Here is a 24,743-nt window from a genome sequence, read left to right as displayed (position 1 = left end):
TATTTTATTCCTTGTATTCATTCTAATTATAGTTATTTTTATTTAAAAAATTTTAAATTATAGCTTTCTCGAGATTCAATTCACATACCATAAAGTTCACCCTTCTAAAGTGTATAGTTTAGTGGCTTTTAGTATAGTCACAGGATTGTGCAACCATCACCACTATCAAATTCTAGAACAACTTCATCACCCCCCAGAGAAACTCCATACCTATTAGTCATTACTCCTCATCCCCCCCTCCTGCTAACCCCTGGGAAACCACGAATCCACTTTCCGTCTCTATGGGTTTGTCTCTTCTGGACTTTTCATATAAATGAAATCCTACAAGATGTGGGCTTTGTGTCTGGCTTCTTCAGCTCAGCGTGAATTGTATTCAAGTTTCATCCACATTGTAGAGTAGATCTGTACTTTATTCCTTTTCCTGCTGACCAATATTCCATTGTGTGGATAAACCACATTTTATCCATTTATTGGCTGATGGACATTTGGGTTGTTTTCACCTTTGGCTATTATTATGAATAATGCTGCTATGAACAGTGTGTACAATTTTTTTAACACCCGTTTTCGGTTCCCTAGGGTATACACTTGGTAAGAGAGATGCTGTGTCCAGTGGTAACTCTGTGTTTAACTTTGGGAGGAACTGCTAACGTGTTTTCCTCAATGGCTGCACCATTTTGCATTCCCACCATCAGCACATGAAGCTTCCAATTTCTCTATATCCTCACCAACACCTTGCTTTTCTGTCTTTCTGATTCTTGCTATCCTAGTGGGTGTGAAGTGATGTCTCTCGGTGGTTCTGATTTCCAGTTCCCTAATAACTAATGCTATGGAGATGGTGATTTTTTTGTACCTTCCAATGATAGGTTCTGAAAGGGAAAGTGGGCAGGATTATCTTTGGTGCCTTAGGTCAGCCCTGATGTAGAACTGAAGTAAATTTATTTGAAAAATGTTTCATCTTTATCGTTGTGGGGGTAGTGTCATTATGAGAAAGTTCATGTGGTAAACTAGAAAAGATAGAGTAACTCTTGTTTTTGTTATTCTGGCTTCATTCACAATTTTATAAAATAAAATTCACAAATGATGATTAATCATCTAGTGCAGGTGGATTGGGTTCTCTGGGACATACAGAAGAACCACAGATGACCGCCTGTGCCCCTGAAGGGCTTGAGGTTGAACTGAAGTTACAGTGGACAGAAACAACTCACTCTCTTGTCAGAAAACCAAATTGTTCATTTTTATCTTTTTTTAAGATTTTATTTATTTGAGAGAGTGTGTGTGTGTGTGTGCACAAGGGGGCGGTGGGAGGGGCAGAGGAAGAGGGAGAAACAGACTCTCTGAGGAGCAGGGAGCTGGACATGGGGCTCAATCTCAGGACCCTGAGCCAAGGGCCTCATCGACTGAGGCAACCAGGCATCCCCCAAATTGTTCCTCTTTAAAATAACATGAGACAGGGTAACGATTGTTTCGCAATAACCCAGAGAGCTCTCCAGGTCTGAAACCTCAGTGTCTCCTTGGACTTCTTTCATTTCATTGCCAGACCTCATTGCGCACTCACTCATTCTCCAGGCTTCCTTTTTTTTTTTTTCTTAAGTTTTAATTTTAATCACCAGGTGCTCAACATGAGAAGTTAACTCCTTAATACCCATCACCCATTTCCTACTCAACCCCCACCCCCATTCCCCTCTGGTAACCATCTGTTCTCTGGAGTTAAGAGCCTGTTTTTTGCTTTCAGTCTCTCTCTCTCTCTCTCTGTCTTTCTGCTTTGCTTGTTTGTTTTGTTTCTTAAATTCCATGTATGCGTGAAATCATACAGTATTTGTCTTTCTCTGACCTGTTTTGATTACCATCATTCTCTCTAGCTCCATCCATGCTATTGCAAATGGCAATATTTCATTCTTTTTTACAGCTGAATAATATTCCATTGTATATATCTACCACTTCTTTATCCATTTATGTTTCAGTGGACACTTGGGCTGCTTCCATATCTTGGCTATTGTACATAATGCTGCTATAAACACAGGGGTGACTGTATCCCTTTGAATTAGTGTGGGGTGTTTTTTTGTAGTTTTCCATAGCTAGATAAGTTTATTTTATTTTATTTTATTTATTTTTATTATGTTCAGTTAGCCACCATATAGTACAGCATGAGTTTTTAATGAGGTGTTCAGTGGTTCATTAGTTGCATAAAACACCCAGTGCTTCTGTTTTTGTATTCTTTGGGTAGATATCCAGTAGTGTAATTGCAAGATCTTAGGGTAATTCTATTTTTAACTTTTGAGGACCCTCCACACTCTTCCACAGTGGCTGAAGCATTTTGCATTCCCACCAACAGTGTAGCATTTTGCTTTCCCACCAACATCCTCCCTTATCTTGCGTTTCTTGTGTATTTTATGTTAGCCATTCTGACAGGTGTGAGGTAATATCTCGTTGTAGTTTGGATTTGCATTTCCTGATGGTAATTGATGACGAGCATCTTTCATGAGTCTGTTGGCCATCTGGAATGTCTTCTTTGGAGAAATATCTTTCACGTCTTCTGTCCATTTTTAATTGGATTACTTGGGTTTTTTGGTGTTGAGTTATAGAAGTTCTTTTTTTCCCCTAAGGATTTTATTTATTTATTTGACACAGAGAGAGATCACAAGTAGGCAGAGAGGCAGGCAGAGACGGGGGAAGCAGGCTCCCAGCTGAGCAGAGAGCCCGAAGCAGGGCTCTATCTCGGGACCCTGGGATCAAGACCCGAGCTGAAGGCAGAGGCTTTAACCCACTGAGCCACCCAGGCACCCCTAGAAGTTCTTTATATATCTTAGATACTAACCCTTCATCAGATATGTCACTTGCCAATATCTTCTCCCATGCAGTACGTTGCCTTTTAATTTTGTTGATTGCTTCCATTGCTGAGCAGAAGGTTTTTATTTTGATGTAGTCACAATAGTTTATTTTTGCTTTTGTTTCCCTTGCCTCAGGGGACTTTTCTAGAAAGAAGTTGCTAAGGCCGATGTCAGAGAAATTACTGCCTGTGTTCTTTTCCAGGATATTTATGCTTTCAGGTCTCAGATTTAGGTCTTTAATCCATTCAGGGTTTATTTTTTGTGTATGGGGTAAGAAAATTGTCCAGTTCCATTATTTCGCATGTTGCTGTCCAGTTTTCCCAACACCATTTGTCAAAGATTAATCAACCATATAATTGTGGGTGTATTTTTGGATTTTGTATTCTGTTGTATTGATCTTTGTGTCTGTTTTTGTGTCAGTACCATACTGTTTTGATTACCACCGCTCTGAAGCGTGATTTTCCAGCTTTGCTTTTCTTTTTCAAGATTGCTTTGGCTTTTCATGGTATTTTGTGATTCCATAAAGATTTTGGGATTATTTTTTCTAGTTTTATGAAAAATGCTCTCAGTATTTTGATAGGGATTGCATTAAATGTGTAGATTGCTTTGAGTACTATAGACATTTTAACAATATTTGTTCTTCCAGTCCATGATCATAGAAGGTCTTTCCATTTGTTCATGTCATCTTCAGTTTATTTCATCACCATTTTATAGTTTTCAGAGTACAGGTTTTTCACCCTTTTGGTTAGATTTATTCCTTGGTGACTTATATTTTTGTTGCACTTATAAATAGAATTGATTCCTTAATTTCTCTTCCTGCGGCTTCATTACTGATACATAGAAATGCAGCACTTTCTATATGTTGAGTTTACATCCTGTGACTTTACTAAATTTGTTTATCAGTTCTAGAGGTTTTTTGGTGAAGTCTTTTATTTCCTGGTTGACCCATTCATTGTTTAGTGAGATGTTATTTAACCTCTATATATTTGTGGTCTTTCTGATTTTATTTATTTATTTATTTATTTGGTGGTTGACTTCGAGTTTCATAATGTTATGGTTAGGAAGAAATGCATGGTATGATTTCAATCTTTTTGAACCTGTTGAGGTTTGCTTTGTGGCCCAATATGTGATCTCTTTTGGAGAATGTTCCATGTGCACTTGAAAATAATGTGTATTCTGCTGGTTTAGGATGGGATGTTCTGAATGTATCTGTTAAATCCATCTGGTCCAGTGTGTCATTCCAAGTCATTGTTTTCTTGTTGACTTTCTGTTTAGTGCTATGTTTGGATTTCAATGTCATCCATTGATATAAGTGCGGTATTAAAGTCTTTTACTATTACTGTATTATTATTGAGTAGTTCTTTTATGTTTGTTATAATGGTTTTATGTATTTAGGTGCTCCCATGTTGGGTGCATAAATATTTACAATTGTTGTATTTTCATGTTTGATTTTCGCTTTTCTTATTTTATAGTGCCCTTCTTTGTCTTTTGCCATAGTCTTTGTTTTAAAGTCTATTTTGTCCAATTTAAGTTTTGCTACTCCAGCTTTCTTTTGATATCCATTTGCATGATAAATATTTCTCCATCCCCTTACTTTCAGTCTGTAGGTGTCTGGGTCTAAAACGAGTCTCTTGCAGGCAGCATATAGATGGGTCTTCTTTTTATCCATTCTGTCACTCTCTGTCTTTTGATTGGAATGTTTGGTCCCTTTCTATTCAAAATAATCATTGATAGGTACATATTTATTGCCATTTTATTACTCGTCTTGTGGTTGTTTCTGAAGATTCTCTCTGATCCTTTCTTGTCCTTCTCTCTTCTGTGGTTTACTTGTTTTCTTTAGTGATATGTTTGGATTTCTTTCTCTTTATTCTTTGCACATATATTAGTGGTTTTTGATTTGTGGTTACTATTAGGTTTGTACATAACATCTTCTGCATATAGCAGTGTATATTAAGTTGATGGTTATTTAAGTTTGAACCCATTCTTTTCTCCTCTCCCCCTCCATGTTCCAGATATATGGCATCATACTTTTACATACTTTTATTTTGTGAGTTCCTTGGCTTATTTTGTTACAGAAATATTCATTTTTACTGGTATTATATTTCTTTTTTTTTAACTTTATTTTATTTTTTCAGTGTTCCAAGGGTCATGTCATTTTTGTTTTTTGTTTTTTTTCTATTTGAAGCAGTCCCTTTAATATTTCTCACAGGCTGGTTTAGTGGTTATAAACTCCTTTAGTTTTGTTTGTCTAGGAAACTCTTTATCTCTCCCTCTATTCTGAATGATAGCCTCTCTGGATAGAGTATTCTTGGGTGCAAGTTTTTCCCACTCAGCACTTTGAATATATCATGTCACTCTCTTCTGGCTTAGGAAGTTTCTGCTGAAAAATCTGCTGATAGCCTTATCAGGTTTCCTTTGTATGTAATTGTCTTCTTCTGGTGCTTTTAGTATTTTTTTCTTTATCACTAGATTTTGCCAATTTAGTTACAATATGTCTTTGTGTGGATCTGCTTTTGTTGGTTTTTGGCAGGGGGCTGGTCTCTGTGACTCTTCGACCTGGATTTCTGTTTCCTTCCCCAGATTAAGGACATTTTCAGCTATTATTTATTCAAATAAATTCTCTGCCCCATTTTCTCTCTTTTCTTCTGGGACTTCTATAATACAAATGTTATTACATTTGATGGAGTCACTGAGTTCCTTAAATTTATTCTTGTTTTGCATAATTATTCTTTCCTTCTTTTGTTCAGCTTGATTACTTTCCATTACTCTGTCTTCTAGGTTTTTTAATTCATCCCATTGCCTCTTCCAAACTGCTGCTTCTTCCATCAAACATGTTTCTCGTTTTGTTTATCGAGCCCTTTATCTTTGCTATGTTATATCTTATCTCCATGTTAATGGTCTCACTGATTTCTTCCCCTCTTTTGTAAAGCCCGATGAGTATCCTTGTGATTGCTACTTTTGTACTCTATCAGGCATGTTACTTATATCTGTTTTGCTTAGATCTCTGTTCTGTTCTTTCATTAGAGATAAATTTATTCATCTTCTCATTTTGTTTATGTCTCTCTGACTGTTTCTTTGTGTTAGGAAAAGTCAATTATGTCTCCTGTTCTAATGGCTTTATGAAGAAGAGGTCCTGTATTATGCTGCAGTACAGGGTCCCCTGTTCACCAGGGCCTGATGATTCTGAGAGTATCTTCAATGTGGGTTGCATGTGTTCTGCTGTTGTGTCCTGGACATGTTATCCTTCAGGCCAGCCATCTGCAAAGTCTCTTTTTGCCTGTGGTGAGTTGTGTTTGGTTCCTGGCCTAAACATATGAGTTTTGACTAGGTGTGCTCTGGTCTGCTTGTGAAATGAGACCTGTCACCATCACTGCCAGAACTGAGACCTTAAAAACTCCCAAGTCAGAAGATGTGGTACTGGCAGTGGTCTGGGCTGATCTTCCAGTAGAGGGGGTCTGCCATGCTGGGACTGAAGAAACTGTGACTTGGGGGATGGCGGTTCTTCCAGAGGGTTGGGGCTTGGTGTAAGCAAGTTAGGTACCCAGTGTTGGCACTGTGCTGGTTCCTGCAAGTAGCCCTGTGCTTAGCGGAGGGGTGGGAGAGGGAAACGATGCCTGCCAGTTCCTTTGCTCCTGGAATGGTCTGTTCGTGAATGCTGTCTCTCTGGGATGCACTCTGAGATGAGTGAATAACCTCCTCACTGTGCGCTCCAGGTGAGCTTCGGATCACTATTTCCATGCTGCATGTCATGCTGTTTGCCCAGCCTTCTCTATAAGGTCAGCCTTAATATCCTCTGGGCTCTCCCAGAGCCAAGCCCACTGACCTTTAAAACTCTAGGCTTGAAAGTCTCCTGGTTGTCAGAAGTCACAAAATTTGGCCTTTCTCACTTTCTAAGCCAATTGCTATGGGGATTCATTTTTCCCATGCACTTCCCTGTGTGCTAGTCCATCTCTTGCCTTTCTCTGTGACCATGGCTCCCTTCCCACCACAGGAGCCATGATCTGTTTCTCTTCCAAGCTGCATCTCTGCACTTCTGATCTTCTCCAATGTGGGCTCCTCTCTCCCTTTAGTTGTGGAACTTGTTCTGCCAATCTTCAGGTTGGTTTCTGGGGTATTCAGAATATTTGATAGTTATCTAGTTGTATTCATGGGACACATTCCCTAGGGTCCTCCTACTCCACTACCATCTGCCCCTCCCCTTCATCACACTTCCTAGATTTGCTTCATTCTCTCCATCTATAAGCTGGGCCTGTTGGCCCAATACTCTTTGTTATTCTTTACTGGGCTTCCTTCCACCAGCCCCCACTTGCCTGGGGATACCACACATAGTCCCAATTTCTTTCATCATTGGAATGAAACTTGCCAGGGCCAATGCTGGAGAGAGGCAATGGAGCAAGCATCTTGGGTGGGAATTAGTTTCTAAAGATGGCTTATGGGACGCCTGGGTGGCTCAGTTGGTTGGACGACTGCCTTCGGCTCAGGTCATGATCCCGGAGTCCCGGGATCGAGTCCCGCGTCGGGCTCCCAGCTCCATGGGGAGTCTGCTTCTCCCTCTGACCTTCTCGCTCATGCTCTCTCTCACTGTCTCTCTCTCAAATAAATAAATAAAATCTTTAAAAAAAAATAAAGATGGCTTATAATTTGAAAATCAGTCAAAATTACTCTGGGAAATCCTGTGCATTATCTATGAAATACAATGGAGTTTGTCATTTGTTGGTGAAACAACTCTTAGTGGCCTTGATATTTATTTTGTAAATGCTGTAATGATACTGAAAGCAGAGAGATGCTTTCAGTAAGAGGCTCTGATGTCAGCTGAGGGACAGTCCCAAGGCTCTCCCTCACACATGAACTGCAGAACCATCTATATCCTGTCTCCTCTTACTCTGCTCTCAGGTTTGTGTTTTTCTCATGGCCTTTCTCTTTTGTTGTATTTAGTGAAGTCCATAATGTACACTCACAAGTGCTGGGCTCCATGTGTACATAGTCAGTATTAAGCAAGTGACACTTTGGCCATAGCACTTTGCAGGTCCATAGTCTCAAATGTTTGTTGTGGTAGTGCTTATGATCTAGCACCTGCATTAGTGATCAGCAAATGAATACCTGTTCTTCAAGACCCCTGCTCCACAATCCCACCTAGTCACCCATTTGTTATTATATCCCACTGGTGAAGTCCTAAAATTTTGTTTCTAGCCCTCCAATTTTATTTTATTTTATTTTATTTTTTAAAGATTTTATTTATTTATTTGACAGAGAGAGAGAGATCACAAGTAGACAGAGAGGCAGGCAGAGAGAGAGGGAGAAGCAGGCTCCCTGCTGAACAGGGAGCCCGATGCGGGGCTTGATCCCAGGACTCTGAGATCATGACCTGAGCGGAAGGCAGAGGCTTAACCCACTGCACCACCCAGATGCCCCTAGCCCTCCAATTTTAAAATCATTTTTTCAGATCTCAAAGTCTTGGCTCCCCTGTTAAATCATGTACTCTTTTCCTTTAAAACACTGTTTAAAATAACATTCTAGGAATAACCTTGTGTCATTCAACAATTCCAGTAATTCAAGCAGTATTTACGTACTTCCTCATTTGTTATGCAAGCCGTATGTGTATGTATATTCCTGGAAGCACATTATATGCTTGTTTTCAGTGTTTTGTTGCTTTTACTCTTCTCGCTTTCTTGCCACACACACACACACACACACACACACACACACACACACACTTTTTTTTTGCTTGATCTGATTCCCCCATTAAATAACAAATTCTTTGCAGTAGAGACAGTGCCTTCTGCTCATCTCACATTCTTCATGGTACCTTATTATTTGTCTTTGGGTATCTACGCAATGTCTTGATCTATAGGCACTTTCCGTTTTTCTAACTGACAAGTAAAAGCCAGTGGTCTTTGTTTTTCAGGTTCCATTTCTACAGTGGATCAGATGCTATCATGCATGTGTGGAAATGTGTGGAAATTGAACATCTTCAATAATTTGTAACATGATCTTGGGCCGTTTCAGAAAAACATCAGTCATTATGGAAAATGAATCGACTCACTCACAGCTCACTCTGAAAACAGAAAATACAGGGAGAATAATTGAAAATTCACTTGAGCTGGACAAACTTTATAATTTACGAATATCCTTGGTTTTCAAAGGGCTGTCTTACCTTTTCTTTAAACTTCTACTCAGAATTTTTTTTATAGTTTTGTTAAATATCTCTGGAGCTAAGACCCTAATTCTTTGGTGATAGCTTGCACTCAATTTTTTTCATAACCATTAGGGTGAACTACTCAGAGAATTAACCATACTACTATGTTGGTGGCTGCCAGCTGTGGCTCTTTCATGTGAAGAGCTGGAAGCTTTTGACAATGATGCTGAGTTGACGTATAAAGTATCTAGTTTTACGTAGTTCCCAATGCTTCAAAATGGCAATCAGGTGGGACAAATTCTGAGGGTCAATTTAAAAAAAAAAAACCAACACTTTCTTCCATCTGGAATTTACTTTATTTGGAGCCAAGATGGTGCTATTTTAGGAAAATTATGCCTGACTTTATTTGAGCTTAAGTGAAAAAAAAAAAAAAAGCACTAAATCACTCAGTAGAATGTTTACTTTTGCCAGAAGACTTAAAAGACACTCATTCAAGAAGTGATCCCAGTTTGTAGGTAAAAGGCATGATTTCTGTGGCCTGCTGCGTGCACTGCAGTGTTCCAGTACAAGAATTACACTCCACAGCGAGAATCCAGCAAAGAAATGCTATCCTTTTCCATTTTTTTCTTTCCTTTTGGGTTGCAAAAGTTATACAATTTATTCATTTTTGAGCTGGCTAAAAATAAAAGAAAAAGAAATGAATGTGAACCAAGAATGAAGAAAAAGAAGACCATGTTCTTAAAAGTTAAATTGACAAGGGAAGGAAAATGGCAAAAGGAAGGAAGCAATGGCAAAAAAGCCCCAAACTGGGTGGTGTGAACGTGAAAACTGTCTGATTTGAACCACCCCAGAAGTGATTCCTCTTGGATCCAAGAATATTGACATTAGACTAACCTAAGGAAAAATTATGCCTTTTTTTTAAAATAAAGATTTTGTTTATTTATTTGATAGAGATCACAAGTAGGCAGAGGGGCAGGTAGAGAGAGAAGGGGAAGCAGGCTCCCTACCAAGCAGGGCTCGATCCCAGGACCCTGAGATCATGACCTGAGCCAAAGGCAGAGGCTTTAACCCACTGAGCCACCAGGTGCCCCGAAAAATTATGTCTTAATAGCTGTTCTTGAAATGACAGTCCTGAGCCCTGAAGGGTGGATAGTAATTTACAACCTCTGTCCTGCTGACATCCATTGGCCCCATCAGAACACACCGAGGGTCCCCACCTAAATGGCAAAGCAGCTGCTAGAGCATCTCACAGGCCCTGGGCTGTGGGCTTCCTACCAGCGAGGGTGGGGGGTTAGAAGGGAAGCAGTGAGGCACGGCAATTCACATTGGTGTGGTTTGCCAACATAGAATATGGGAGAGGCAGGAAATCAACCTGCTTCCAGAACATGTGATTGTGGCAAGATTGAGGGAGTAAGGAAGATGAAGACCTAATAAACAAGGGAGCTCGCAGGTGGAGGGATTTTTGTCCCCACCCTGAGCAGCAGTTTCCCACCCTCCTGCTTTCTGAGAATGTGTGTTCTCAGGCCTGTGACCTGCTGGCCTGGGGCCCTTCTCACGGCCTCCTGAGAGCTCCCTGGGCAGGCAGGTGAGTGAGCACTGTGTGTGGTAGGGAGGTCAGAAGGTGCTTTGTGCCAGAAAGTGGGTGTGCTAGTGGGTGGCTTTCCTCTGATCGCCAGGGGGCATTCGGGGTGCCTGCCCCTGAATGTAAAGGAAAGGAAGTCTGGATTTCCTATCTGGGTTCTAATGCTCTCCCTTCTGAGAAAGCTGGGTGACTCTGGCCTGGCGACTGACCCCTGTGGAAGGATGGTGGGGACTGGACGCTGTGCCCGGGGCATGGTTCCCAGCCGCTGAGAGGAAACCTTTCTCCCTTTTTTCTTCACTAGATGAATTCTCAGGACTGGAGACTGAGACCGCAATGCCCACAGAAGAGGCGTACGTTATCTATGACGAAGGTACCAACTGATTTTTACAGTTTGGATGTGGACAGTTTCTCTCACTTTAATTACTAAGTGGATGATCTCAATTTTCCAAGTGTCTCTCAGAACTCTTGGCTGCATGGTAATGCTCAGGGAAGGTGGTTGTACCCTAGCTTCCAAGTTAGCCCCCAGTGCTATTTGATCCAAAGGAAAACAGTGAGTTTCATATGTGAATGAAGCCTCCACACGAGCACCTTTGTCCCTGTTCTCTCCCTGCCCCCTGGAACTCTGGAGCTGCTTGTCTGGGCCTGTACTTCCACCACCCCTTGTGACCTGACTTGGTTTAACCCATGACTCTGCTTCCTCTGTTGGCTCCTCTCACTGTTCTCTTTTCTCTCCTTTTCTAATTGTGTTTAAAAAATGCAGTGCTATGGGGGCGCCTGGGTGGCTTATTCATTTGAGCATCTGACTCTTGATTTGGGCTCAGGTCATGATCTCAGTGTTGAACGATCAAGCCCTGCCTGGAACTCCTCACTGGGCATGGAGCCTGCTTGAGTTTCTCTCTCTTCCTCTGCCCCTCCCCCTCCACCCACCCCCTGCTCATGTGCATGCCTGTGCTCTCTCACTCTCTAAAAAAGAAAAAGGAAGGAAGGAAGGAGGGAAGGAAGAAAGAAATGAAGGAAGAGAAAGAAAGAAAGCAAGGAAGGGAGGGAGGGAGGAAGGAAGGAAGGAAGGAAGGAAGGAAGGAAGGAAGAAAAAGAAAGAAAGAGAAATGCGGTGCTATGCAGGTGTTTTTTTTTATCACAAAATCTTTTCAAGCAGGTATAAGCTTGTAAGACTGAGAATGTAATATGCTTTGGGTAGAATCTGGAGCCAGTGCCGTTAGTCTACGTATGACTCTGTGACCCTGTGATGGTTCTGTCTGTTTTATAAATTGTCTCTGCAATTTTCCTGTGGCCATTTTGTCTGCATGGCAGGGCTGGCCTTTGACACTCAGGATGTTCTCACTTTTGTGCTTCCTTGTCTGCCATTATCTGTAACTCCAGGGGCCCCAATACCCCAATGTGAGAATAATGTCACCTTTGATGCAGTCATTGTAAAGCTTGATAAATGGTTTCATCCCACAGTTTAAGAAAAAACTGACTTAAAAGAAAAACAACAGATGTCAGGAGAAAAAGAAGAGTTTCTTAGCACCTCTGAAAACATTAAGCTCCATTCTTACTTTCTTTTTATCTTTGAGCGGTTGAAAGGGAGCAGAGTTTTCTTTTTTAAATGTTAAAGGATTAGTTTTTTAATAGGATTCATTCCACCTGGTCCCCAGGAAAGAAGCCCATACCCAGAAGGCAAATTTTTAAAAAAAATCAAGTTTATTTTCTGATGTGACTCTTTCATGGCTCTAAAAGAGAAAATTATTTAGATACAGAATGTCCGGGGGCCAGTAGCAGGAGCGTGCTAAACTGGATGAATTCTAAGGTTCTGTCCAGCTCTGAGTATAAAGCCTCATTTTTCTGCTCGTATGTGTTTCCTTTCCCTCTTCCCTTCTTTTATCTGTAGCTGCTTCTCTGAGGGGATTGAAGTAGGAGGGATACTTTTTCTTTCCTTTTTATTTTTTTTTATGCATCGAGCATTTTTTTAAAATTTTTTATTTTTTCTGCATAACAGTATTCATTATTTTTGCACCACACCCAGTGCTCCATGTAATCCGTGCCCTCTCCAATACCCACCACCTGGATCCCCCAACCTCCCACCCCCCGCCCCTTCAAAACCCTCAGATTGTTTTTCAGAGTCCATAGTCTCTCATGGTTCAACTCCCCTTCCGGAGGGATACTTTTTCACTGGGAACAAATTAGGTTCAGGCATAGCATTTATTTTGGGTGTGTGTGTGCATGTGTGCTTTAATCTCGAGTTGAATTTCTAGAAGGTATGCCCCTTTTCTGGAGAAGCCCAATTACAAAGCCTTTGTATCATTTCAGATTATGAATTTGAGACCTCAAGGCCACCGACCACCACCAGGCCCTCCACCACGGCTGCGGTGCCCGAGGTCATCTCACCAGAAGGCTCCATTAGCTCCTTTCCTGGAGAAGAGTTCGATTTGGCTGGAAAGAAACGATTTGTTGGTAAATAGAATTTCCTTTGTCAGAGAAACATGGGTTTTAACTTTTTTCTTTGAGGAAGAGCATAACCAATTTCTTGACTTGGCCAAGGCAGCACATTTGGAGCAGAAGCTTTCCCAGAGTGAAGTTTCCATTTAGGGTGACTCAGTGAGTCAGTCCTGCTGGAAGGCATATTAGCTTGCTTTCTACAGGAGTCATGGGAATGGGGTTGGCAGGAGAACATCTGGTATCCAATCGAGTAGAGCTTCGAGAGTCTGCCTCGTGTAGACCAAGGGTAAGAACACTTGTAAACATCTTCAGAAGCAGAGAACATGACTGTTTGTGTTCTATCAACTTTTTCAAGGTGGGGCTTCCACTGGGACTCACTTATACGTGGTTAAGTTCTTCCTCAAAGATGAGCAGCTTACTGAATTGAGCTACTGGTACATCTTAAGGTACCACAGAGCCAAAGCTGCTTTTCTTCTGTTGTTTCCTGTAATTTTCATTAGCCTTAGGGAGTAGGAATCTAGACGTTTACTTGACTCTTCTTTCTCGGTTATTAAACAACTTCAAGAAGAAATTCTCTTTCACTACACTGTGCTTCACTCCCTTTGGGAGTCTTCTTTTCCCATGCCTTTAATGAACTTCACTAACGAGACACTTAGATTAGTACATTACAAAGCGGAAAAAAATATTACCAAGTGGAGACAGGCAACAGCTTAAACTAATATCACACTTTTCTGTTTCCAAAACAAATGTTCTGCCATAAGTAGAGAAAAGTGCTTGCCAGCCAAGATGTAGTCTTGAGTGTCTAAATCTCATGTGCTTGAAGAACAAGAATATTAATTTGAGGTAGCATTCCTGAGGCAAGCACTAATGCTGGCCCCTGGCATTAAGCAGACTGACTGAATTTGCTGAATGTTCTGGTCCGTCCTCTCTGTGGCTCCAGGACAGAAATGAAAATGCTTTCAGCACTATTGTTTGCTGTTCCACAGAACTCTTCTCAAGACTGAAAGGCTGGGGCACCTGGGTGGCTCAGTGGGTTAAGCTTCTGCCTTCAGCTCAGGTCATGATCTCAGGGTCCTGGGATCGAGCCCCGCATCGGGCTCTCTGCTCAGCGGGGAGCCTGCTTCCCCTCTCTCTCTGCCTGCCTCTCTGCCTCCTTGTGATCTCTCTCTCTCTCTCTCTCTCTCTCTGTGTCAAATAAATAAATAAAATCTTAAAGAAAAAAAAGACTGAAAGGCTTACTATTGTCTGGCTATTTTTTTTTTTTATGTTTGTAAACTCTTCAAAGCATAGTACATTACTCCCCAGAACTACCTGATTAGATCCATCAACAAGCTCTCAAGGTCTAATTTTATACAAATTACTGGATATTAGAGGGTCTAAAAATTGCTTTTAGTCTCAGTGGCCATCAAGAATGAGAACCTATACCAAAAGATGCAGTGGAACATTTAGAAAGTACTAGAAATTGTTACTTGAAAACACTTCAGAGTTTTGCATATATGAAGCCCCAGCTCCAACTCCTTGACATTTCTGCTTCTTACAGAGCATTTATAATAAAGAAGTGTGGGCTGGAGGTAGAGTCTTGTTTGAGCCTAGCTTTGTGGGCTCTCTCAGCAGCAGTTGGCTCACCTGGAACATGGAGTATCTGTCCATGTCCTGCTTTATTCCCAGGGCCCTTGTATCCACTGAGATAATATGTGTAGAAAACCTTGAACCTGTCCATAAATGTGAGTAGCTGTATTGTACTTAGCAGTAATATTGTAAAGGCTGTTCAGGCCTGGCCTTGTGCAAATATCCTGGATGATCTGGGTATCTCTGAAGTTCTAGAGAAGAACACCCATGACTGGAGGCTAGAAGCTGCACATCCTCATCAGGGTATTTTTTTTTTCCCGGTTCCAGCACAGTCTAGGAGGTGAACAGTGCCAAGAGAGCTCTAATTAAGTGTCAGCTGGGCCCGATTCATACCTTTCCAAACATCTGGGCATACAAATGGTGGAACGCTGCAGACTTATGCGACATTCAATTATAGTTTGGGGGGGTCCTTCAAAATTACTTTGAAGACCCAGTCGTTGATATTGATGGGGAGACCAATCTTCTGAAACTTCTGGATTGGAAGATGTAAATGTGTGGATCCATTGAGGAGAGCTAAGGATGTGTTTATGAGTTTATCATCAGGGCTGAGGGGCTGATGGTGCTGGAGCCTCTGTCTAGCAGGGAAAGACTGGATGGTGGGTCTGCTCCATCCAGCAGACATTCTGTTTCTGCCTCTAGGGAAAGTTTTCAACAATACAGTTGGGTATCTCTCTTCTTTTCCAGCTCCTTATGTGACATACCTAAGTAAAGACCCATCAGCCCCATGTTCTCTGACCGATGCTCTGGATCACTTTCAAGTGGATAGCCTGGATGAAATCATTCCAAATGACATGAGGAAGAGTGACCTGCCTCCGCAGCATCCCCCCCGCAACATCACTGTGGTCGCCATGGAAGGCTGCCACTCATTTGTCATTGTGGACTGGGACAAAGCCACCCCGGGAGATGTAGTAACAGGTGTGTCCAAGGCAGATGCTCAGAGTTCTCATTGACTGTAGGTGGAAAATACAGACTATAAGGGATGAATGGGTGATGGATAAGTGGATGGATGGGTGGATGGGTGGATAGATGGGTGGACTGGATGGATGAAGGCAAATGCCTCCTTTCAAAAGGATGACATACAGGCCACAAGGGAAGCCTTGTGAAGTAGTATGAAGAATACCAGGTGGAAGTCAAAAGTCCTGAATCTTAGTCCCACATTGGTTTGTATGACCTTGAACTAGCTGCTTCATCTCTCTGGACTTTGATTCCTTCCTCTGCAAAATATGATTCCATCTCTAACATTCTGTAATCCCACAAATGGTCACAGAGTCCACATAGCCACTTGCAAGGTCAGACCCTGCAGCACAGGCCCTGAAAGACTTCTTAATGTGCACTGTCCTGTGGAAGAGTCAACACTGGGACTAAGATTCTGCCTCTGGACTTAATTCAGATGCGGCTCCTGTATTATCCTGTAGAGGGTGTGTTTCTGAACCACGTGCTCTTGTTAATACGAATCCCAAGGAGTACAAAGCTCCCTGGAGATTTCGGTCTCATCACATCATCATGTACCCTACACCTCATCCGAAACCAAACCTCAGTGCTCCCATCACAGGTACTCATGCCCCTAGTATAAATAATACGGAGGAGGTATTTCCAGGGACTTGGGCATTCGCAGTTTAAAGCTGTGCCTGCTAAATTGATGACCGTGGAACATTTCAGTCACGACAGCCCTGCCAGATACAGGCAGAGCAACAGACCAAACACAGCACCAGCCATTGTTACCTATAGCATCACGGGAAGCACACATGGCTTGATGTCACTGTTAGCAGAGGAGGAAACACTGTGGAGGGAGCAACAGCTCTTCATGAGTTCTCACACAATATTTGTTGAAAAAAGAGAAGAATGAACTCCTCCGGGGAACAGTGTGGAAAGAGCTACGGAGCCTAGTGCACCTGTTTCTGATATGCCCGTTGGTTAGCTGTGTGCCCCTAATCCACTCTCTTTATGTCACCAAAATGACTCTGTGGAAAGTAATCAGCAGCCACAGGTTGTTAAATAAAGTAGCTTGCCTCATAGATGCATTCGATGCTGCTAACATTTTCCTCCCCCTAAACTTGTGACCTGTTTGTTTCAATCTCTGAGTCACTCTCATAGGCTTATCTGTGAGACAGACATTTAATGCCCCAGAATTAAGTGTTGGAACTTCTCAGGGCATGGTCTCAACTCCTCTTTCCTTTTTGCTCCATCTCTTCTCCCTCCAGGATCTTACCCAGGAACATAGTTTTAATTCATCCTGGAGATGAGTCATTGTTTTATAGCTCAAGGCTAAGCCTATCTCTCCTCTGAGGTTCAAACACTAAAACCAAATGGGCACTTGATATCATCACTAGAATGTCTCCAAAGCATCTCAGACAGCATATCCAAAATCAAACTCATGATCCTTCTGATTCCCAAACCTACTCATCTGCGTTTCCTATCTCAGAGAATGACCCTATTCTTCACCCTTTTTCTGTAAGCATGGGATTGTCTTCAAATCTTCTTAATTTCCCCCACCATATTCAATTCATCAGTGAATCCTATCAGTTTTACCTTCCACGTTCCTCATGAACCCATCAATTTCTCTCCATTAACTACCAAGTTAACCTTAGCTGTTGCCATCTGTCCCTTGGATATTACAGTAGCCAGCTGGCTAGACCACCCAATCCACACCCTATACCTGACCCATTTCACTGTGCACCAGAGGGAGGCATTGAAAGCAGATGATGGGTATTAAGGAGGCGCGTATTGCATGGAGCACTGGGTGTGGTGCATAAACAATGAATCTTGGAACACTGAAGAAACAAAACAACAAAAAAAGCAGTCTGGTTGTGCCACCCTGTAATGTCTTCCCCTTTATTTTAGAGTGAAAATTAAAAACCTGTATGACTCCAGGGCACTGAATATTTCTGTTTTATGCTTCTTCAGTTTCATATCATGCTTTAATGGCTCTGTAAGACTCAGTTTTCTCTTGTGTCAAAATGGGGATAGAGAGGTCTACATACTAGGAACAGGAGAATTAATCAAAATAAAACTTGGTTGAATGTGTTTGGAATGTTTGACACATGGGAAATTCCTGATGGATGTTTTCTTCCTTTGTGTATAACATGGGAGACTGTAGAGGATGCACTGAGCCATGACTTCACTTGGCCTTCTGAGGTCTCCTTGAAGGCTGGGCAGATGTCAGGGCCCACTGGGGTCCATTCATAGCAGAGAAGGCAGAAGGCGCTGCCTGACTGCTGTCACTAGACATCAAGGTCAAGGGCAGGCACAGATATTCAACAACTAGCAATCAAAGGAGAGCCTTCACCAACTGGGTGAGGAGACCACTGCAAATCTGGAGTCTTTCAGTCCCACATACACATGCTAGTGTAAATACATGTAAACACACACACACACACACACACACACACACACACACACACACACACACAGCATTTGCCATCAACAGTTTTGTCATTTTGTGTAAGGACAATTGTATATATCTCTGACAAGAAATTCTTAAATATTTCCGTGGAGGTCACTGCTTTTTCTTCCACTGCCTTTTTCTCTGTGCTGTCAAGCTCAGTTGAGGTGATTAGTTCTGAGGAAATGAAGGCGGCCAGGAAATGTGGGAGATAAAGAGAAGGAAGAGAAGTAGGGAACGGGCAGTTGTCAAGAAGTGTGTTTAATTTTATTATCTACATCTGAATTCATCAGAAGTTTCCATTATACCGATCCAGACGCAACATGGAGGTTTTTCCCATTCTTGAACTTTACCCTCAGACGGCAATGCCTCTTTGCCATGGCCTCCTCCCCATCCTCCTCCATCAGGCATGATGTGGTTCCTTGATGCTCAGTGGATCCTTCTGTATCTCCACCTGCAGGTTACCTGGTTTACAGTGCATCCTATGAAGACTTCATTAGGAACAAGTGGTCCACTCAAGCTTCCTCAGTAACTCATTTGCCCATTGAGAACCTGAAGCCAAACACAAGGTATGATGTGTCAGTCATTAAAGAGAGAGAGAGAGAGAGAGAAAGACCTGTGTGCATGGTCACAGGTATCCTCAGGTTGGAAATGAAAAGGTTGATGAAAAGGTTTTATGATTTCTTTTGTAGTCTCTGTTTACTTCTCATAGAATATCAAGGAATATCCACCATATGTCATTACATTTCTCTTAGAAGAAATTACTGCATCTGTTAGAGTTGTTAGTCTTTTGTGCTTATATTTTGTTACCAATTTTCCAGAGTCTAAACACTACCTACTGTTGGGGAAACAAAGGTTGTTCTGTGTGCTGAAAGGGACTTGGATCCATGTGCAGGCACCCAGGTGGTGACATTAGAGAGCACAACCTTCATATGTAGCATTAATGAGGCAGCCATTGCTGAACATATTAGTTAACTGTACTCAGACTCTGTGATGTGGAAGTTCAGACCATTTAGAAAGACGAATGTTGCACATTAATAAGGTTACATACATGCCTTCCTAGACTGGGCAGTACCTGGCCGGCCAGAGGCCCCTCTGGGAGCCAGAGTTTGTGGCACTCAGTGTGAAATCTACAAAACTTGTTCCCAGGGTTACAAACAGAGTGAGCATGCATTTCCTCTTTCACACTATCTGGTTTTGATATTAATGATCATCAGGAAAGCTTTCCTGGTCGGTTAAAATGGGCAAAGCACCAAGCACATGCGGATCAAGCATGGTGTGCATGTAAACCAGCTCTCTGGAGAAGAAAAAGTCCCTGGTTTATGGAGCTTACTATTTTCTCTAGTGTGAGCACTCCCACCATGGCCAATTCCAGCCTTCAGTGGGCCTGCAGGATTCTTGAATATTTAATGATTGCTTCTCTCAAGCCCATGCAAATGAATCCAGCACCCCATGGTCATATTAAGCCCCATAATTATGGGGCAAAGAGCTCTAAATGATGTGTCTGTGGGTCTAAGGCCTCTCATATCTTGTATAGTTAGAGGAATGTGGAGAAAGTTGAAAAAAAAAAAAACTCTCCTTAAACAGAAATGTGCCAAAGGAGATAGAAACTAATTAATAGCCATGGGTACTGAGACTCTGCTGAACTAGCAGAGAACTTTCCTCAGGGTATTGGGGGTGCCGTGGGCTTCCCTGAGCTAAACTTAGTTCATAAACTATTATCAATTTGTGGATTTGGCAAATAAAAAGCAAGGAGCAAAACTGGAACCTGAGAAAGGACTTTATTCTTTCCCTAATAGTGAGAGAAAATGGATTAATTAAAGCAAGCAAACAACACATTTAAGACAGTGGAGTCCACACTCAATTCTCTGTATTGTATACAGAGTGATGGTGCTTCCCCAGCACAGCCTCAGCATCCCAAAACTGAAAGAGGTACCGGAGGGGTTTTTCTGCATAGCTTCTTGTGGTGGAACTTGAATCCCCATCTCCTGACCCCCCTCCTCTTTTGGCCAATGTTCTTTTTCCAACTTTTGTTGCCAGGCTGAGCTTGAGTTTAGAATGTCAGGAGATGGTCATGGAAGATAAAGGTTTATTTGTTCTTTCAACTGGTATGAAGGAGTGCCCACAATTCCTTCTATTCGTACTAGGTGTTTGCTCTGCACCAGACACAGGTTATGCACTGAGGGTGGAATGGCATTGGGAACAGGAAGCGGGTGAGGGTAGAAGGAGGGGAGTAGGGTCAGGGAGGTGGGCTATAAAATACAGAGGAACTGTCCTCATGGAGCTCACAGTTTGGCAGAGATAGATTGTTTAGCAGCAGCACAAATATAAATGTTGACTAATCAGTATCCTGAAGGAGACTTTTTTCCTGAGCTTGTGGGGGGGGGGTGGGTAGTGGTGAGTTTTCCTGGGGAAATAGATAAGCAGTGCTGAACATGGAGAAGCTAGGTGGGGTGAGGCCAGGTTGTTTTAGGTGGAAAGCATGTCCAACAGCATGGTATGTTCTAGGAAGGGAAGGAGGCCAGGATGATGGGAGCAGGAGGAGGGGAGGCTGGACAGGCTGGTCCCAGAGGGCCTTGGGAGTCCCTTGTGGCTTCTCTCTTACCCTTACACATTCAGTGCCCTGATAGAAGGGCTAGGAACAGTAGCTGCTACTGTAGCCTTCTCTCTGAGATGCTTGCTCAATTATTCTTTCTCCTGATGGAGGGCGCTGGGCAGGGGCATAGAGAACATGTGGCTCTTCTACACAGATTTCCTCAACCCCTATGAACAGCCCAATGTAAGGACCCTTATTGTTTCCCTGCATTACACTGATGGGCCCACATTAGTGGTTCACATCCTTCTTCCATAGAGGCTATGTGTCCCCATTTTTAGCCCTATCCTCGGGGCTTCTCAGGAACCCACCACCATCACGTCCCTGTAGGAGACACAAGAAGTCAGTCCCCTCAAGATGGGCTGGAATGCAAGACACCAGCTTTGGTTCTTTATAACTCAGTCTGGGGATTGCCTGCCTTGTCCACCCAACTCAGTCCCAGACCACTCTCTGGAATCTGCGTAATTCATCCATCTTTCAAAGCACAAAGATTCTGACTGTGGGGTCTTATTCAGAAGAAGGTGTCAAGAACTTATGTAAGAAGGCAAGGCATGGGTTTCTCTTGTTACTTGGGTGAGGCAGAGAATGTTCAGAATATGAGATAGATATTTTTGTTTCTAGAAGTTTAATATGGTTTGGAAAACAGGAATCTTACTTTTCCCCCATAATTTTGTGTTTTTCGACTTCATGTATTTAAATTTGCTTTGATACATTCGGTAAGGTTCAAACGGAAGTATGTCTGTGGAATTCGGCCATGCGGGCCTTGTTGGAGGACAGAGGAACTGTGGGGACAGAGAAAGTAGATGAGAACACTGGGGTTTCAGTGGGGAGACAGAATTGATACAGTGAAGGAATCAGACCAGTTTGGCATCCTGTACCCTCCCCACAATCGTAGAGCCATGATTCCCTCTGTGGACCTTGAGCACTGGTGTCAGGACCACTCAGGCTTAAGAAATGTTCGGCAGAAATATTTCATGTAGCCTCTGAGGAGGTGTCATTACTTAGGGTTTGATTTCCCTTTTTTTTTTTTAAAGATTTTATTTATTTATTTGACAGAGGGAGATCACAAGTAGACAGGCAGGCAGAGAGAGAGATAGAGAGGGAAGCAGGTTCCCTGCTGAGCAGAGAGCCCGATGCGGGACTCGATCCCAGGACCCTGAGATCATGACCTGAGCCGAAGGCAGCGGCTTAACCCACTGAGCCACCCAGGCGCCCTTGATTTCCCTTTCTAAGGAAAGAAAAAGTATCTTTAAAGTTTGACCAGTATCATTGACGTATGCCAAACCCACTCCCTGTAGAATTTTGTCTTAAATAACTCCATAACCACTACATAAAAGTATGCATAATTGGGAAAACACAGACCACTGAGTGAATTGAGATTTGGAAACTCATATGTTCTTAATTGTGCATATCTTTTTTTAAAAATGAAATTTAAAAAGGATTCTCTTCTAAATGAGATGTGAATGACTTTCTTGAAAGCCTGAAAAGAAGACTAAATTTACCAAATTAGCCTTTCTTTGCTCTCTGTTTATTCAAACCCAAAGTCACATATTTCTGTGTAACCATGAAGCTGGAGGCTCCCTTGGTGATCTCAGGAGCTCTGGAAGCTTGGTGCCAGGACAGTGGTGTAACGGAAGTATGCCTTTGCTCTCTGAATAAATTATCCACCTTTTGAAAATAGAGTGCATTTTAATTAGCACTTAGAACCTGTGTGTCAAGACTGACATAGGAAAAGACTTGTCAGGAAGTCTCTGCAATGGCAGAGCCACCCCTTACAGGGGTTTCTTACCCCCTTCTTCACCTGTAAGTAGCTCAGGACTTGGAGAGCACAGGGAATGTCGGGTGTCCCAGAGGGAAAGGAAATACGGAGATTAACCGTGGATATAGTGGGTCACAGCTGCTCTGTTGGTCTCTAATATTACTTCACCACCACTTTTTGTCCTGTAGCTCATCAGCTCACAGAGGATGTTTGGGGACTTCCCACCCACTCCGCCTATCAGTCTCCCTCTAGACGAATGAGTACATTCTCTGTTCCAACACAAGGATAAATCTGACAGCAAAATCTCTCCCAGCCTTTTCCATTTCCTCTTCTTGGACTTGCTTCTCTTTCCTGGAGGCACAGAAGCTCAGGACTCCATGACTTTTAAAGCTCCAGAGCCAACCATAGCACTTATCATGCACCCAAAACATCATTGTCACGTTTGTTCCACTGAGGAGGCCAACCTCGGGACGGGCTGGCCTTCCTTCCACCAACAATGAGTTGCATCATTACTGGGTCAAACACATGCTTTTTCACAGGGAGTTCAGTGATAAGAATTAGGTTAACTTTGAATTTTGCTGTAAGTGCCTTGCTGCTCCAGCTTCTCCCTCTTGAGCTGTGGAACTCAGGTGGGTCGGAGCAGGAGCATCAATCCAGGGGTGAGCCCATGTGGGGCCACACAGCCTTGACGCCCTAAGGAGCATACGCTCTCTACATGGCTTATTTGCCCCATGTGCTCCTTCTGCTGCCATCAGCCACATTGGTCAATGCTGTGACTTGTATTATTTTGAGTTATTAGAAAGTGAGAAGTTCAGAAAAAATAACGAATAGCAGCAATGTATGTGTTTGTTATGAAATAACACTCAAACCCTGCCACAGAGTTAAGTGCTCAATAGTTTAGGATCTGTCTTATTACACAGAAATTAAACAATCTTCTCTTTCAAAAAAATGTGTTGTTTTTTTTTTTATAATTTCAGGTATTATTTTAAAGTTCAAGCCAAAAATCCACATGGCTACGGACCCATCAGCCCTTCGGTCTCATTTGTTACAGAATCAGGTACCTGTGACTTCACATTCTCATCTTTCCCCCGTTTTCCTCAAAGACAAATAATTTGGAATCATGACCACAATAGAATAAAAACTGAAGAAGTGAAGTCCTCATTTCTTTATTTAGTGAGTCTTACTGGATATCACTTTATAAAATAAACATCGTTTTCTTTGTGCTAGACAACAAAATTAAGAGGAACTGCCTGGAAAGTGAAAAGGTCACATTCCAAAGAAAGGGGAAAAAAAATCTAGTTTTCAGCCATGTGGGAAAGATAATTTTGAATCTCTCTGTAAAATGTTTAGTTGCAGAGCTAATTTTTTTTTATTGCAAACAGCTGAAAAGCATAAATGTCATGTGGCCTGACAGTCATCTGCTTCTTCCAATTAGTCAGGTCTCCAAGATGGTTCTTTCACTAGGAGACAAAGAAATCCTAATATGGAGAGTTTAATTAATTAATTAATTAATTAATCTTAGAAGCAGTATTACTCAGAGGATGGCCCTGCACTGGGGGACACTTGGTGTACAGAGCTCTCCAGCCCTCTGTAAGATGTGGTCATCTTGTGGTCATCTGAAGCAGTATGCCCTGAGCTGGCTGTGGTCATGGTCCTAGGTGGGCAGCCTTTCCACACAGGAAGCCACACTGGGAGCTGGTCCCTCTGCCTCTAAGCTAGGCCACCTTCAGAGGTTCGGCTGAACCAACTGTGCACTAAATTCGCTCTAGCTTCTATTCAGTTAGATTATTTCCCACATGTAGCTTGATCCCAGAATATTGATCATTGGAAGTTATTTTTAAGTGTGTTTCTTTGAAATCTACTGACTCACAATTAAGTGGAAAAAAATAAAATCTTTTGTGAGAGTAAGCTTCATATTGGAAATGCTGGCAAAGGACCTCAAGAGTGTTTTCATTTTTTTCATTTAAGAAGTGTGTCCCTCGGGGGGGAGGAGTCAAGATGGCGGAGAAGTAGCAGGCTGAGACTACTTCAGGTAGCGGGAGATCAGCTAGATAGCTTATCTAAAGATTGCAAACACCTACAAATCCAACGGGAGATCGAAGAGAAGAAGAACAGCAACTCTAGAAACAGAAAATCAACCACTTTCTGAAAGGTAGGACGGGCGGAGAAGTGAATCCAAAGCGACGGGAAGATAGACCGCGGGGGGAGGGGCCGGCTCCCGGCAAGCGGCGGAGCAACGGAGCACAAAATCGGGACTTTTAAAAGTCTGTTCCGCTGAGGGACATCGCTCCAGAGACTTAACCGGGGTGAAGCCCACGCAGGGTCAGCGTGGCCTCAGGTCCCGCAGGGTCACAGAAGGATCGGGGGCGTCTGAGTGTCGCAGAGCTTACAGGTATTA

At 42.5% G+C, this 24,743-nt stretch overlaps 1 protein-coding gene across 2 annotated transcripts in view; it reads left to right on the top strand.

Annotated features, from left to right (window-relative positions):
- LOC111158715 (fibronectin type III domain containing 1) overlaps positions 1 to 24,743 on the top strand; it is a 112,153-nt gene that overhangs the window by 71,924 nt on the left and 15,486 nt on the right. For both annotated transcript variants that reach the window (XM_022520937.1, XM_022520936.1), the window contains 5 exons: positions 10,848 to 10,916; positions 12,854 to 12,997; positions 15,296 to 15,526; positions 18,454 to 18,562; positions 23,323 to 23,402. In XM_022520937.1, the coding sequence (XP_022376645.1) occupies positions 10,848 to 10,916; positions 12,854 to 12,997; positions 15,296 to 15,526; positions 18,454 to 18,562; positions 23,323 to 23,402 (633 nt within the window). The remainder of the gene's footprint in view (positions 1 to 10,847; positions 10,917 to 12,853; positions 12,998 to 15,295; positions 15,527 to 18,453; positions 18,563 to 23,322; positions 23,403 to 24,743) is intronic.

Source organism: Enhydra lutris, unplaced genomic scaffold, assembly GCF_002288905.1.
Source record: "Enhydra lutris kenyoni isolate GAN:26980312 unplaced genomic scaffold, ASM228890v2 scaffoldscaffold62, whole genome shotgun sequence".
In the NCBI taxonomy this organism is placed as follows: domain Eukaryota; kingdom Metazoa; phylum Chordata; class Mammalia; order Carnivora; family Mustelidae; genus Enhydra; species Enhydra lutris.
Note: the sequence above shows the minus strand (reverse complement) of the source record. Positions and strands in the feature narration are given on the sequence as shown.